At 35.4% G+C, this 15,065-nt stretch overlaps 3 protein-coding genes across 8 annotated transcripts in view; 1 reads left to right on the top strand and 2 right to left on the bottom strand.

The window, feature by feature from the left end:
* Positions 1-2,516, bottom strand: part of LOC111432107 (probable magnesium transporter NIPA2) — a 6,652-nt gene extending 4,136 nt beyond the window's left edge. Inside the window, exons 1-5 of the mRNA XM_023068908.1 lie at positions 2,149-2,516; positions 1,822-2,019; positions 1,579-1,635; positions 721-811; positions 129-289 (exon numbers count right to left, since the gene is read on the bottom strand). Coding sequence (XP_022924676.1) covers positions 129-289; positions 721-811; positions 1,579-1,635; positions 1,822-1,948 — 436 coding nt within the window. The 5' untranslated portion in view covers positions 1,949-2,019; positions 2,149-2,516. The remainder of the gene's footprint in view (positions 1-128; positions 290-720; positions 812-1,578; positions 1,636-1,821; positions 2,020-2,148) is intronic.
* An 824-nt stretch (positions 2,517-3,340) lies between these two features.
* On the bottom strand, positions 3,341-10,077 carry LOC111431870. Of its 5 annotated transcripts, none has more exons than XR_002708580.1 (9): positions 9,993-10,077; positions 8,984-9,923; positions 7,943-8,386; positions 7,218-7,740; positions 5,668-6,854; positions 5,428-5,569; positions 4,859-5,339; positions 4,417-4,478; positions 3,341-4,179 (listed from the first exon to the last, which is right to left on the bottom strand). XR_002708580.1 is itself a non-coding variant. In XM_023068584.1 (6 exons), exons 1-5 carry the CDS (start codon positions 9,507-9,509, stop codon positions 5,436-5,438), a joined length of 2,814 nt encoding a protein of 937 aa, XP_022924352.1. In that variant the 5' UTR covers positions 9,510-10,076; the 3' UTR covers positions 4,743-5,339; positions 5,428-5,435. The 5 variants fall into 5 exon arrangements, 1 of the variants encoding a protein (XP_022924352.1); XR_002708582.1 differs by having other exon boundaries at positions 8,984-9,774; XR_002708581.1 differs by having other exon boundaries at positions 8,984-9,552.
* Positions 10,078-13,602: 3,525 nt separating this feature from the next.
* LOC111431786 (chaperone protein dnaJ 20, chloroplastic-like) lies at positions 13,603-14,937 on the top strand. 2 transcript variants are annotated; one of them, XM_023068492.1, is made up of 2 exons: positions 13,603-14,125; positions 14,695-14,937. In XM_023068492.1, exons 1-2 carry the CDS (start codon positions 13,652-13,654, stop codon positions 14,740-14,742), a joined length of 522 nt encoding a protein of 173 aa, XP_022924260.1. In that variant the 5' UTR covers positions 13,603-13,651; the 3' UTR covers positions 14,743-14,937. The 2 variants fall into 2 exon arrangements, with proteins under 2 accessions (XP_022924260.1, XP_022924259.1); XM_023068491.1 differs by having other exon boundaries at positions 13,605-14,125; positions 14,685-14,937.
* The last annotated feature ends 128 nt before the right edge of the window (positions 14,938-15,065 follow it).

The raw sequence follows: 15,065 nt of genomic DNA, 5'->3' as shown, positions 1-15,065 counted from the left end.
TTTTTTTTTTTTTTTTTTTTTTTTTTTTAACTTAGTACTAGACATATATTTTATATTCCAGATGAAAAATAGTTTCATGAATGATTTTTTAAAACAAAATAAAATATGGTGAAAAGCAGATGACAAACCTGGCTCCGTAGCAAGCATCCAAACGTCCTTGACAGAATCAATGTTTCTCTCCTGAGGAGCATGCAAAACAATAGTTGTAGATCCCACCACACACAGAACACACCCGAGCATGCCGAAGATGTGTAGCCTCTCCTCCAAAATGAAATGGGCTAGTATTGCACTGCAGAACGGTGTCGCTTCATTAAATTACTCAACTCCAGCCATGCATACCATTCCCATCAATGTATTCCAATTACCACACATTACCACACAATAACGATATCGAAATTTCGATTTTACAGATATATCGACTGCCTATAATCAGTAAAATATTGATATTGATATCGATATCGACATATATTTTTGTAAGTCAATAAAATATTTAAATGAATGATTAAGTTGTTTTTTTACTTTCAAACTTAATTTTAGATAGCGTCACCAGTATTCATATTCATATTAAGATCAATCGAGCATACTTTTTACGTTATGCTGGTATATATATAAAAGATGTCAGAAATATCGACATATTTCTAATCTTTAGTACCAATGTCAAACTCTCTGATTTATGATTCGATATTTGAATGATAGAATTTTAGTATGTATTAGAAGTACCTGAATATTATACTTAAAGCTCCCAAAGGAGTCACAAGAATTGCAGGAGCATAAGCATAAGCAGCGAAATTAGCAACCTCTCCAATAATCACTACACAAAATGAAATAAACTGATTGTTAGCAACAACAAAAAAAAAAAAAAATATATCAAAAAAATCAAAAAAATCAAAAGCAATCTGATACGTGCATCTGCTTCTATGTTTTGGTAACTAAGAAACAGAACCGAGAGAATTATATCCAATCTGTTTATTAATGAATCTGCTCTTACTGTGATCTGCAAAAGGCTGTTGCAGTTATCCAACTCCAAATCGCTCTTTTCAACAGTAAGCAACTCAAGAAGCCTTATATTGATAATTTAAACCATCGGTGATTAGAAAGCTCTGGAAAAAAAATGCTATGAATGATTACCATGTGTTTATGAACAGGTGAATGAAACCTATTACAACTGGAACAAGTTGGTCAAAGATCATGTGTTTGTCCTCTCTTTTGGTAATTAATTACAAGCATGCTTCGGCTTGGACTTAGGCTCTACTCATGGTAAATTAGAAAACTCCCAATTCCAAAGTGAAAAGCAGCGGCCACTGATTTTGTTTTTATCTTGAAGCGTGCACATTCATATATATATATATATAAGGATGCTTCGACTTCCTAAATCTTATCTACTTGGAATTGGAAAATGAAACACCTCAAGAGATGAATCAGCAGGAAAAAAGAGAGTGCAAGTGTGATAATGCTTATCAAACAAAAATGAGTGCAAGTGTGATAATATTTTCTTGAGAATGGCTGCAAGCTGTAGTAATCGAGGTTTGAATAGGATAAAATCATCGTAAGCAACCAAATAATTGAATAAGAACTTACTACTTATCATCCCAGCCCACCACATAGGCTCGTGCAAATACGAATATCCTCCAGAACCTGATAACGCGAAAACATGTTCAATAAAATAGAAGAATTCTAGACATTATCAAAATATCGGTCCTAACTAACTACACACAAATCGCTGTCAAATCATGAACAAATTCGCTTCTACTTTTGTGTGAACATGACATTCAACCATTAAATCGAAACTGTGGAGATTGAAAATGCTAGAATCAACCAAACCTGCTCTGGTTCCAGAAGCACCGGCTTTCATGAGACCTTTCTTCTTGATAATGAAGCTACTACCGATGAAGATACTCGAAGAGACGGCGAGAACGAGGCCATGGATATTATCGGAAGATAATCCCATTGCTTATACAAACGGATGAGAAAGATTCAGAGATAATCTTCCGATGCCAAAATAGACGATACGTTTAGTTCCTGCGGATCGAACATAACGAAATTTCATTAGAGAGAAAGCAAACGACGAATGCATTATGATTAGAGGCCGAAAAAGTTTGCACGAAGCTAATTGCAGATTAAAAAAAGAAAAAGTCAAGGACATCTAACCTTCATAACATCAAATTGTTGATGGATTTGGAAGCTGGAGATCGAGGAAGGAACGAATTGGATCGGAAAGGAGAGGAGAGGGCGGGAGAGAGAGGGAAGGAAGGAATGGGGGTATTGGAGGCGCGAAATGGCAAAGGGTGAATCCGTTACATTTGTTTCTTTTTTGGTTTTGTTTTGTATTATTTAATTATTAATTTCACAAAAACGAACTACGATTGGCCACAATCGTAAACTTTCGCCTCCCAATCCCGCGTTTTTTGCTTGCTTTCTTTGCTATTTAATACCACAAAGCTGAAAGGGACGACGTCGTTTCGTTTCTTCCATTCATTCTCCTCATTTCCGCTAAATACTTTCAGCGGGAATTCAAATTTGAACCTCCAACATAAAAAGATTAGAAATTTTGATCTCATTGCGTTGAAATTAAAATTAACTTCAAATGTTGTTATTCTGAGCTTAATGATAAGACACAAATTACGGTCTTAAATGTGGATGATTCAATCATCCACATCGACAATTGCTGAACTAAAAAAAACTTTCACGCTGGCATTTTCGGAAGCACGGGTCATTCGATACTTGGTCATTCATAACATTACTATACCTTCTCTCTTCATTGCAACTTGGTTATTCGTTAGCACGGGTTTAAGAGCATTACTAGACCTTTTCTATTCATTGTAGGTTGGTTATTTGTCAGCACTGAGTTTAGCGGGCATTACTATACCTTCTCTATTAATTGCAGGTTGGTTATTCGTCAACACGAGTTTAGCTTACAATGTTTTTGGAAACCCTCGTCCAAATGAGTATTTTAAGAAAGCCAGCCAAAAATTCGAGCTGTTTTGATTCTTTGGAAACTCACTTCAAAACTTTTTAAAACCATTCCAAATTTGGTTAAACTTTATATTTTTTTCAATATAATTTTAATAATATGTCGGGAGGTAGATGCAAATTTCCAAACTACATAATTTTATTTAAAATTTTGATTAAAAAAAAATAACGATTTCCGTAAACTATCAGAGTAATTTAAAACTCTTATTTATTTATTTATTTATTTAAGAGTATTAATGTGAAGCTTTAAATGTATAATTATTTTCTATAATTTAGCCCAAAAAAAAAACGCCCAATATTATCTAGGGGTTATTTAGAGTTCTTTAATGTATATATATATATTGGCAACAGAAGCATAAGAAACTGTATGTACAATTAAAGCAAGGTTTTGGAATTTAATCAAAGCCAAAGTAGATGCAAAAGATGCTTATCTATATCCTATAACCAGATTATACCATAAACATGATGAGGATTTCAAGCAGTGAGGTTCGACATTATAAACTCGGTGCTCAGTTCCTTCAGAAACAATAGACCGAGCACGAAGCAAGGCATCGTCATCCACCTCATCCAAGTCGGAACCCGAGTTCAACATCAAAGGCAGCCTATCCTACCAAGAAATTATTCGAAAAGGAAAGAGGAGAAGAGAGCAAACACCAGAGAAGAAGACTAAACAATTAAGTTTTGACCCAACCAAACCAGTAATCACATAAATTACCATTTCAAACTCAAACAAAGAACGTTTTTCTCCAGGTCATACTTGACGTATCACATCTGTCACCCCCACAAACAATTCACACTCAATTTCATCAATCGAGATGGTACCTTTTCAAACTCAAAGACATTATTACTATGATTCTTATAGGAAACAAGAACTCAGACATTAGGTGCTACAAAAAGTAAGTTTATCATTCAAAGAAAAGAAAACCTGTAGGCACATGCATCGAGTATCATCATCATAGACTCATTGTCCAACATGCACTTTCTAGCTTCTTATATATATATTAGAGAATCCAAACCTATAGATTTCCCTATAATTATCTTCAACCAATTACAGACAACATTACCTGCCATATATATATTCGCACTCACCGCGAATAAAAACACTTCCAAGTGAGTCAGCCAATTCTGATCATGCCCAGAAGGACGAAATTTTGATGCAATTTATCCCAGCAACATCTGGTTTCAACCGACCTTTAACAGTAGCTTTGCCTAACGAAAAATAAAATTTGGGGATTGGAGGAAAAGAGGAAAGGGAAAGAGAAAAAAAAAAGGAAAAAAGAAGAAAGAAGAGATATGAGGGAAGAAGATAACAGCACCACAGCAAAATTGTACTGCGTAAAAAAAAGTATATGAAGTTCCAAAGTATACTAATCATCGTGTAAATGATATACAGGACTCTTATAAATGGAAGCTTGCTGCTAATAACTTCCCACTGCAAAAGCATACCTTCGTGTAAACAAGAGAAAATCAACCCCGACAAACTTCGAATGACATTCACACCGAATAACCTGCATGTATATTGGATAGAACAGGTCCAATGCCCATTCAAATGAGTATTAAAATGAAACCCATGCATCGGCCACACATCAAAAGAACTTCTAGTGTGAGCACTATAAACCCTAACCTAAAACAGGAGGTATTATATTGATTGTGTATTGGAGGAGCCCTAGGAAATATAAACTCGAAACTCATAATGAGATCGACTCTTTAGTCCCAACTACGGTTACCCTTTAAGAAAACCCACAAAGAAACTAATACAAGAAAAGAAAAAATAAAAAATAAAAGTGGCAATACCAACATACTTCAATTCCTAATGCAGCAATCCTTGTTCAAATAGACAGTGCTATCGAAAATTCACCACGTAAAGGAAGGTCATAGTTAAACATACATCAAGTAGTAAAAGAAGCTGGCTACAGATACTTGGTGTCTTGTCTCGTAGACAAAAGGACAGCAATACCAACATCAACTGAAAGAGACTCTGCTAACCTGCAAAAGATAATCAAAGACAAGAGACATGGATGAAAACTGAAAATCTGAGAACCCAAAGAAATTGAAACAAATCTTCAATCATGTAGCCTCTTCCTCAAATGAAGCAATGATGTCCTTGAATACGTCAACAAGCCAGGCTGAAATTGCTGAGCATGAAATTTGACCCTGGTTATCAAGGTACTCAAGTCCGAAATAGTCAGCTATTCTAGTAATTCACGAGTCACAGTAAAGCATTTCCATATCACATTTTAAATGTAACTTAATCTCCTCAACGTCATTCACCAGAAATTGCAACTGTATAAAGGTGACATCGAGCATCTACGGTCAGCATCAGCCAAGGAGAACGTGAAATATTACAACCTCCATTAAACTCTAACTTCCTGTGTTAACAACCAAGAACCTATTTGTGTCAACATAATTGCAATCAGAAAAAAGGAAACCCAAAAGAATCGCATTTGCTGATCTTACCAGCTAAATCAACTTTGCTCATCGTCAATCGTTTCCATTTTGCTTCGTTCCTCAACATTAGAATATTGGGAATTTAACTCCTTTCTATCCTGATCATTTCCCGGCATATCGTCTATATACTTCGAGAGACTAGCTTCATGCCCTGAAAATATCAATCCATATCCATCAATGTTTATATGCTTATGACTCTTCAATTGTTCATCAATATTTTGATATCTTCAACCAATTAATTGTACTTACCTCCAACATGTTCTATTGTTGACTGCTCTCCATGTTTAAATTCATTTACCTCTGTACTTGGAGATAAATTACTTTCTCCATTTTCTCCTGACATTGACCTAGACCGCTGTCTTTCGTGATGCTTTGAATGTTCAGCTATGCATCCATTATCTATATCAGTAACATGAACATGAGGCTTATCTTCAGGTGAGAGTGATCTCCTTCTACGTTTTGATTTATTTTCTTCAGAACTGGTAGGAGACAGCCTGGTCCCTCTTTGATGCCTAGCCTCAGGAGATACAGATCTAGATGGCGTTCTATCATGATGCCTCAACCTTTTATCTCTGCTTCTATCTGATTTCTCCTTCCTGTGGTGCTTACCATCCACAGATTTTGACCTGGATCTCCTTCTGCTACGATGTTTTAGTTTTTCATCTCTAGTGCTATCCACCTTATTACTATCAAGGAGATGTTTACTTTCTGAAGAACTTGATCGAGATCGCCTTCTACCATGATATTTTGATGAAGTATCATCTACATCCTCCCTAGAGTTTGATCTAGACCGCCTTCTATGTTTAGAAATGTTCTTGTCCATGCTTCTAGGTGATGATCTTCTTTTGCTATGCTTGTCTTCGAGTGAAGCAGATCTTGACCGCCTTCTATCCCGAGCTTTTGATTTTCCATGTCGCGTATCATTAATTTTTTCATCATAATGATGTTTAGTCTCAAGAGATTTAGACCTTGACCGTCTTCTATGTTTTAGCGTGTCACCATCATCCTTTCTTGGGGATGATCTGCTTTTCCCATGATGGCGACTAGGTGATCTTAAATCAGAACGATCTGATTTCCTACCTCTTTGTGGTGAACGTTCCCGCTGGTGATTGGGAGAATCAGAATCTTCTCTATATGATTTTCTTCTGCGAGGACTTATGCTTCTACTTCTATTTTTCCTTGAGACGGGTGAACGACGACTTCTTGATCTATCTAGATCTCGCCTTCTAGATCTTTCACTAGCATCTCTCATTTCTCTATAAGCCCTCCTATGATCTTCATACCTAGAATAATGACGAGATCTCACAGGTGATCTAGATCTATGATCTCTTGAGTGACGATAAGGAGGTGAATAAGTTGGAGATCTCTGCCTGCTACGGTACTTGATAGGTGATTTGGATTTGGATTTTGATCTCTCCCTGGACAAGGAAGGTGACCTGCAAAGGGAAGGGGGAAATCAAAACTATGCTTATTAAGATGGAATGAACTCAATTTGAAGTGTATAAAACCTGGACCGTATAAACATTACATACAACACTAAAGAAAGGCATACAAGTTCATGAGCCATTACTTCCTACCAAGGCAAAAATATGGAGAAACAGAATAATGGGGTTGATATTATGTAATGAAGGATTGCGTTACCTAAGCCATCAATGCTCATTGCTTGCATATTCAAGTATGTCAAATTTACTCAAGAACCCAGAGGTCCTTTTTCCTATTTAATTTTATAACTAGAGGCAGGAATTAGTTATTTTACTTATAGCAGAGGGTCCAGGATTAGTTGTTCCGGTATATCATACCTAGATTTTTCTTTTGTCTCAGTTTCTTCAGTCACAATTCCATCAACTTTAAGTTTTTTGCTTATTTCTGCGGCTCTAGCTGCTGCCAACTCTGTTGCGGACTTCATAGTTGCTGCACGATTAGCAGCCTGCTGAGCTGTCATAGTTTGCTGCATCAACAAAGCCTGCTGGAATTGCATTTGTTGCATGGCTACAGCTTGCTGCATCATCATCGGCAGAGAAGAAGAAGCAAGTGAAGGGTTCGCTGCAGCTGGTTTCTGTGGAAGTGACTTTGCCATCTCTACATTTAAAGGCCGACCTCCAACATCCATATTGTTCAATGCCAAAGCAGCAGTGGCTTCTTCAGGCTTTGAGTATTCTATGTAAGCAAAATGTTTTGAATCAGTAATGGTACACTCAACAACAGTTCCACAAAAACTAAAAAGTTGCTTCAGCTGTTCCACGGTGAGAAGTGGGCTAAGATTGCTAACTTGAAGCGTTCTCTTCAGAGCATCAGCAGCCTTCCCAGATTTGTCGGATGAACCTTGCCAGAGAAACATCCATAAATAACCAGAAGCTCATTAGGAAAAAATATATACATAGTTTATGCAGTCTACAAGTTAAACAACAGTACATAAGAGAGACAAAACATAAACAAATGCACTTGAACACACAGTAAGGTGCATAGGAGAACAGTCGCAAAAATAAAAGAGTAAGCATTGAGTTAGCGCAAAAACTGAGAATACCAGAAGAGTCTTTTGCAGACTGGGCTTGTTGAGCTTGCACTTGAGCAGCATGGGCTTGAAGGGCTTGAGCAGCAACAATAGCCTGAGCAGCTGCCATAGCAGCAGCAGAAGGTGCCATAGGCACTTGACTGATAGTTCCCATGCTGGTTGTCGCAGCTATTGCAGTCATGAGCAAATTGTGAGGTGGATGATTTAACTTACAATCTGTTTTTGCACATTGACCATTAAGGTATTCTCGACATACTTCGCCAAGAGAGGCTCCAATTCCAGGCAAGATAGCACCACCAGAAGCACCAGCTACAATGCCTGGAATCATTCCCATCAACCCAGGAAATGCCCCCGAAACAGACCCTGAGTAATTAGGCATGTTGGGCATATTTTGATTAACCAAATTTGGAAATGACGATGCAGGAGCTAAACCCAGGAGCCCACCAGCACTTGTCCCTGGTCGGTGACAACAAATGGCTCAGTCATCAGATAACGTTGCATTACTAAATGAAAGAAACTGATGATCCAGTAAGATATGAGGAAAGACAAAGCAATTAAGGATAACCAAGGAAACAAATTATCAATGTCTAATAAGTATCCGTATCATTTTTCCATTTCCCCTTCGCTCAAGCCCCATCTTTATTTCACTTTTATATTAAAAAATCTCAAGAACAAACACACAAATCATATGAAAAGAAGGGAAAAGCGCTGCCACACTTGCCACCCGGTTCTCATCCAGGCAGCCCATTCCAACTAACAGAGTGAAAAACAATTTCTTTTTCCCTCTATTTGGCATTCACATTCACTATCCTTCTTCTCCAACCCATTCATTCCGATGCATGAAAAATAATAACACAAGAATTTCATATCATCAAAATATCCTAATTAATTCTAAGTAACGCATGAAGCATTTGGAACTCAGGATATTGTATATACTTCATAGATTTTTTTTTTTCCTCTTTGGACATAATATGTACCTGATAGATTAATCAAACTTTAAATCTCTAAATATATACAATAAGAACGCATGAACATTACATAATCATAGAGTACCTGCACTAAAGAACACTGGGAATGGACTACCCATGATTGATCTTCCGTTACACTCAATATTAACCATATAATTTCCTCTTTTTGGCACCACATATGTGATCGTATATGTACCATCATTCATATCCTTCACAATGCCATCTTGCTCGGTTCCACCAACACCTACCCCAGGTAACACCTTTACTTTAATCTGTGCACCACCATGGGGAACTTTCCTCCCATCAACATCCTTAGTTACCACAGTAAAGGAAGCTGGCACACATGCTGTGCCCCCAGCTATGCCTGCTCCAGCTGCTGTGCATCTAGCAGGGTCTACAGGCCCAATGGGTTTGTGTTCCAAGTCCTCAGCATCTTCAAAATCACTATCTGAGGATGCCGCTTCTCTTGCAGGATTCTTATCTACGCCTTTAAAAGTAGCTTCGAAAGCAGCTTTGGCCGCTGCATCTTTTTCAGCCTCGCTCTTCAGTTTCGCCTCTTCAGCCTGCTTCATCCAGATTGGTTTTGCGACCACCAAGTTACGATCAGCCATCGAACCGAACTCTCCCCGATTATCAGGTTTGCAAATATCAAACCTCCAATCCAAAAAAAAAAAAACCTAAATCAAATCAACCCACCAACTTTTCCACAGCATCAAAATTTACGCCACGGCACTCAAATACAACAAAACAACTGAACCCAAACAGGTCAAGAAGTATATAAAATCTCAATGGCAGGGTATTGACGTCCAAACACCCAATCACAACAAGAAATAACCCGCTCGTTTACAGAGAAGACTAAGTTTCGCCAATACTGTCCTGATAGTTGTTAGGTCGAACAAAAAACATAAAATCGAAGATTAATCCTTGTACTTGCCGGGAAAATTAAAGAACAACAGAGTGAGCAATCCCCTAATCTCCCAGGAACCAGTCAGTTAACCGATCGGCAAAGAGAAGGAGCCCTAGATCTGGTGGAAGTCTGACGAAGAGTAAGCCAACGGCGCGCTATCCATGAAGAATGTCGAAGGAAAACGTACCTATTTCAGCGACGGCGTTGAGATAGGGGCGCGCGATTGAATAGAGGGAACGTGGAGGGCAAGCGGCTTCTTTGAACCCCGGATTTTTCTCTAATATTTTATATTCGTTAATTTACAAAATAAAAACAAATTTCTTCTAATTCAAAATAGTTTATTATCTAAAATGTTAATATACTTTATTTATTTTTAATTACGAATAAGTACTTTTAAAATAAATCAAGCTTTTCAAAAATTGTATACCAATAATTCACCAAACAATGACTATATTCGTTATTAAGACCCAACTGATATCCTCCCTCGATTACGTCGGTCTGTATTACCATAGTTGTCCACTTGCTAGAACTCTCCAATGATTTGGTACTGTCTTTCCACTTGTCCCCGAGTATAAACACTTTCAGGTTGAGACACTTCAAACCACCTAGGAAAGTCACAAAAATGGCGACTTCCCTACTCAGATGTGACAAAACTAGCATTGGTATTTCTTGCTTGAGCTAGGGAGAGCGCGCCCCGTGGCTATCATGGCTCCAAACTGTCGTATTATCTGAATTACGTAGAGATCTGGAATCGACACTCTCTCGTCTGGCTCTACATCCCTTATTAGAAGCAAGAATTGGAAGCATGTAATTCAGCCTCACTTCACCTAAATCCCAAGAATAACCATCAGACATGGTGACTTTTGCTTGTTTGGCCATTAGAACCAACCAAAAATTGACACGTGTATCATAAAAAAAAGCTTAATTTTTTATTGGCCAAATAAAATATTTAACTAAATTTCATCATGCATATTGTTTTTATTATTTAAAATTTGCATAGAAATCTTAGCCCGTATCGAAAAATATTTTATATGAATTATTTAATAGAAATCTAATCCATACACATATTGTTTATTAACATAGTCAATATATGTTTTTTTCTTTTTTTTTTTTTCTTTTTTTGGCTTAAAGTCATTAGATGATAGATTAATGATAATGACAGATTAAAAATATTATTAACATTTTTACCTTTTAAATTTTAGAAAACAAACAGGGACGTCATTATTTATTTATATATATATATATATAGTTTTTTTTTTTTTTTTTTTTTTTTTTTAAGAAAACGGATATTTATAAACTTATATATGAGAGGGGATTTTTAATTGCATTTTATTTCGTTCACGCAAAGTCTGGAGTCAAGTTTTTTTTTTTTTTTTAAGAAAACGGATATTTATAAACTTATATATGAGAGGGGATTTTTAATTGCATTTTATTTCGTTCACGCAAAGTCTGGAGTCAAGTTTTTTTTTTTTTTTTAAGAAAACGGATATTTATAAACTTATATATGAGAGGGGATTTTTAATTGCATTTTATTTCGTTCACGCAAAGTCTGGAGTCAAGTTTTTTTTTTTTTTTTAAGAAAACGGATATTTATAAACTTATATATGAGAGGGGATTTTTAATTGCATTTTATTTCGTTCACGCAAAGTCTGGAGTCAAGTTTTTTTTTTTTTTTTAAGAAAACGGATATTTATAAACTTATATATGAGAGGGGATTTTTAATTGCATTTTATTTCGTTCACGCAAAGTCTGGAGTCAAGTTTTTTTTTTTTTTTTAAGAAAACGGATATTTATAAACTTATATATGAGAGGGGATTTTTAATTGCATTTTATTTCGTTCACGCAAAGTCTGGAGTCAAGTTTTTTTTTTTTTTTTAAGAAAACGGATATTTATAAACTTATATATGAGAGGGGATTTTTAATTGCATTTTATTTCGTTCACGCAAAGTCTGGAGTCAAGTTTTTTTTTTTTTTTTAAGAAAACGGATATTTATAAACTTATATATGAGAGGGGATTTTTAATTGCATTTTATTTCGTTCACGCAAAGTCTGGAGTCAAGTTTTTTTTTTTTTTTTTTTTTTTAATAATATTGTTTAAATTATATATTATTTTTATTTTTATTTGTATTAAAACCATTTAAACGGCATCATTTGTTTTAATTGTCAATAAATACAGACCATTTTAATAATAGAGACAAATAGGTAAGATAAAAGGATTGAATTAGTAAAAAATGGACAAATCTTATCCATCGAGTTATTAGTTCATAAAACTACAAGTTTTTTTTATGTCTTGTTTGGTTGACTATTTCGTAAATATTCATTAAATATCAATACCAAAGCATGTTACATTTCACGAGCACGAATTCGATTACTCTCATTTTTGTTAGTAGGCGCCTATTGGATCAACATCTTCTAAATCTTCTTCTTTGGTGGTTTTTTCGGTGCCTCACGTGCATCAGAGAGAGTAAGAGCAGCCAACACTTGTACTACTTGAGAATGTTGAGTCCGTCGCGATTTCTGATCATGTGGCGATGAGGGTCTTTCTAACTCATAAGAAACTCGCAGGCAGACGATGGCAAGCAAGACAAACTTGCCAAGTTTGATTGATATGTTGCATCGGTCTGTTGATTTGATGGACTAACTAGGTAGGCATCAAATAGTTGCCTAAGCCGATCCCTTACCAACTTCTCTATAGTAGATATTCTATTCATACGAGTTAGTGTAACGAGAATGAAATTCTTGAATGTGGTGCTTGGGGAAGGATTTGATGGACTAACATGGTTGGGTAAAGCTACTTTTAGGTAAGAACCAAGTTGTTTGCTTGGGGAAGGATTCCTATTTTTATACCATTGTTTTTGTAGTCAATTGCTTGGTTTACATATTAATTTTATTTTGCATCCATTAATTATATAATTTATCATATTCAAATATTTTTATTTAATGTGTTATTAAACTAATTAAAAATTAGAATATAGTGCATATACATACATATCATTAAAATTTTAAATACATGAAAAAAAAGAGACTAAATTAATAAAATAGAATTAAAAGAACTAAAAAATAAAATTTTAAAAAATACATTTAATCTAAAAATAAATATAAAATATATAAATTTAAGAGATAAATATTAATAAATACTCGAAAACTATTAATATTTTGTTTGAAAATCCCCTTTTTACTTTTGAAAGAGTTTAAAAACATCTTTAAATTTTTACAAATTTTATTGCTACTCTTAAACCCGAATAGTATTGCCGTGTAATTGTACTTAAATTAAAATTTAAACTATTATTATTTTTTTAAAATTGTCTTTTTAAAATGGTGTATTTAAACTATTAATTTTTTTTTTAAATGGTATTTTTTTTAAAATGACGTCTTGTCAAGTGATTGTACTCAAATTAAAATTTAAAGTATCAATTTAAAAAAAATATTTATCATGTTTTTATTTTTTAAAAAATATATTTTTGTGTTTAATTTAAGTGAGATTTTTTTTTTAATAATTTAGTTATAAAGTCATCACTTCTATAGATCCGTATATAATTAAACTAATTAATGGATATGTTTATATTAAATTATCGATTCCTATTTTTTTTAACTAAAAAAATTGTTTTTAACAAGTTAAATTACCAAATTGCCCCTGACATTTGGTGTATCGTAAGTTAATTCAACATTTTAATACAATAAAAAAAAAAAAAAAAAGGAATATAGGGATAAAAATAATTAAAAAAATAGAAAAGGATAAACTGTATATTTATTTTAAACTACATGTCGTGCAAATGACTCGTTTGGACGTCCGGTATAAATATCAGAAATACAGAGGACGGAAGATAGACGGAGAGAAATAGAGAAATGCAGTGCCCCGATTTTACCTTCTCAGGGAGCGATTCACGCTTCTACATCCCTTCGAGCCCTAGCATTACCGGCCGGCGACCCATTACTGGCCACCGATCTGGTATTTTCTTTCCTAACACTCTTCCGTGCAATTTGATGCGCTTGCCGTCTCTTTCGATCAGAGCCAAGGCATCGTTCAACGAAGGAATTGTCTCCTCCGAGGTTGCCGATGGCTCCTTCTACGATTTGCTTGGTGTATCTGAGTCCGTATCCTTGGCGGAAATCAAGCGCGCGTACAAGCATCTAGCCCGGAAGTACCATCCGGACGTGTCGCCGATCGGCTGTGCGGAGGAGTATACGAAAAGGTTCATTCGTTTTCAGGAGGCGTACGAGACATTGTCAGATCCGAGGAGGAGAGCTCTGTATGATAGAGATATGGTTGGAGGCCTTCAAGTCGCGTTCTCTGCTTGGAGACTATACGACGCCGATCAGGTACTAGTTCACTCTACCGATTTTAATTTGTTTTCCGGTAATTTAGGGGTAATCGTGGTTGAATGTTTGCGGATTTTGAAATCTCCTGTGTTGATTTTGTGTTTGCCCTTGCTTTTGAGGTGATTTCTTGTTTAATTTCTCAGATGTTTTCCGGAGAGATTAAAATGAGTGAAGTATTTGATCTCAACGTATATTTGATTTTGGATTCTTTTGAGTGAGGAAATGAAACGTCGTTTTATTCTGCCTCCTGATTCTCTGTCTCTTTCCTTTTTTTTGTTTTTCTGGTTGGAGAGTGGCACTGTTTCTGTTGGAACAAGGTTCTTCCATTCGTTATCGTGATTTATTCTGTAATTCAGAGATTGAATGGGATCGGTCAACAGATGATTTCTCGATAACTTACTCCAAATATGGAATTTCGTTACCTTCTCAACATCTTCTGTTTATATGCAACTTTTTTCACATAATTTTCTTTCAGTTTTCACTCTACTGTTTGTGTTCTAGCGAGTCTGTAGAAATCTTTTTCCTCCATATAGAATCTCCAAATTTGATTTGGATTCAGGAAGCTCCAGAGAAAAGTGGATGGAGGAGTTGTTGGCAATCTCAGATATCAGAATTGAAGAGAAGAAGCATGAACAAGGATTCGAGTCAAAATATGTCCTGGGGAGCTCGAATGCGCCGGCAAATGAATGAACAGGTCTGATGGAATTTTAGACTATCGAAACCACCATGTTTGACTTCAGTATATTCATACTGGAGCAACATAAGTTAATAAATAATACGCCCAATTTGATAACAATAATTTTGTTGCTAGTTTTGTCGAAGTACCATTTTCCCCATTTCCTCTTACAATATGCTTAAAACGTTTCTCAATCTAAAAACTAAACATACTTAAAAGAGATAGAAAATCAGCTTTCGTTAGTTCTTTTTTTTTTTTTTTTTT

This window comes from Cucurbita moschata, unplaced genomic scaffold, assembly GCF_002738365.1.
Source record: "Cucurbita moschata cultivar Rifu unplaced genomic scaffold, Cmos_1.0 Cmo_Scf00037, whole genome shotgun sequence".
In the NCBI taxonomy this organism is placed as follows: Eukaryota; Viridiplantae; Streptophyta; class Magnoliopsida; order Cucurbitales; family Cucurbitaceae; genus Cucurbita; species Cucurbita moschata.
Note: the sequence above shows the minus strand (reverse complement) of the source record. Positions and strands in the feature narration are given on the sequence as shown.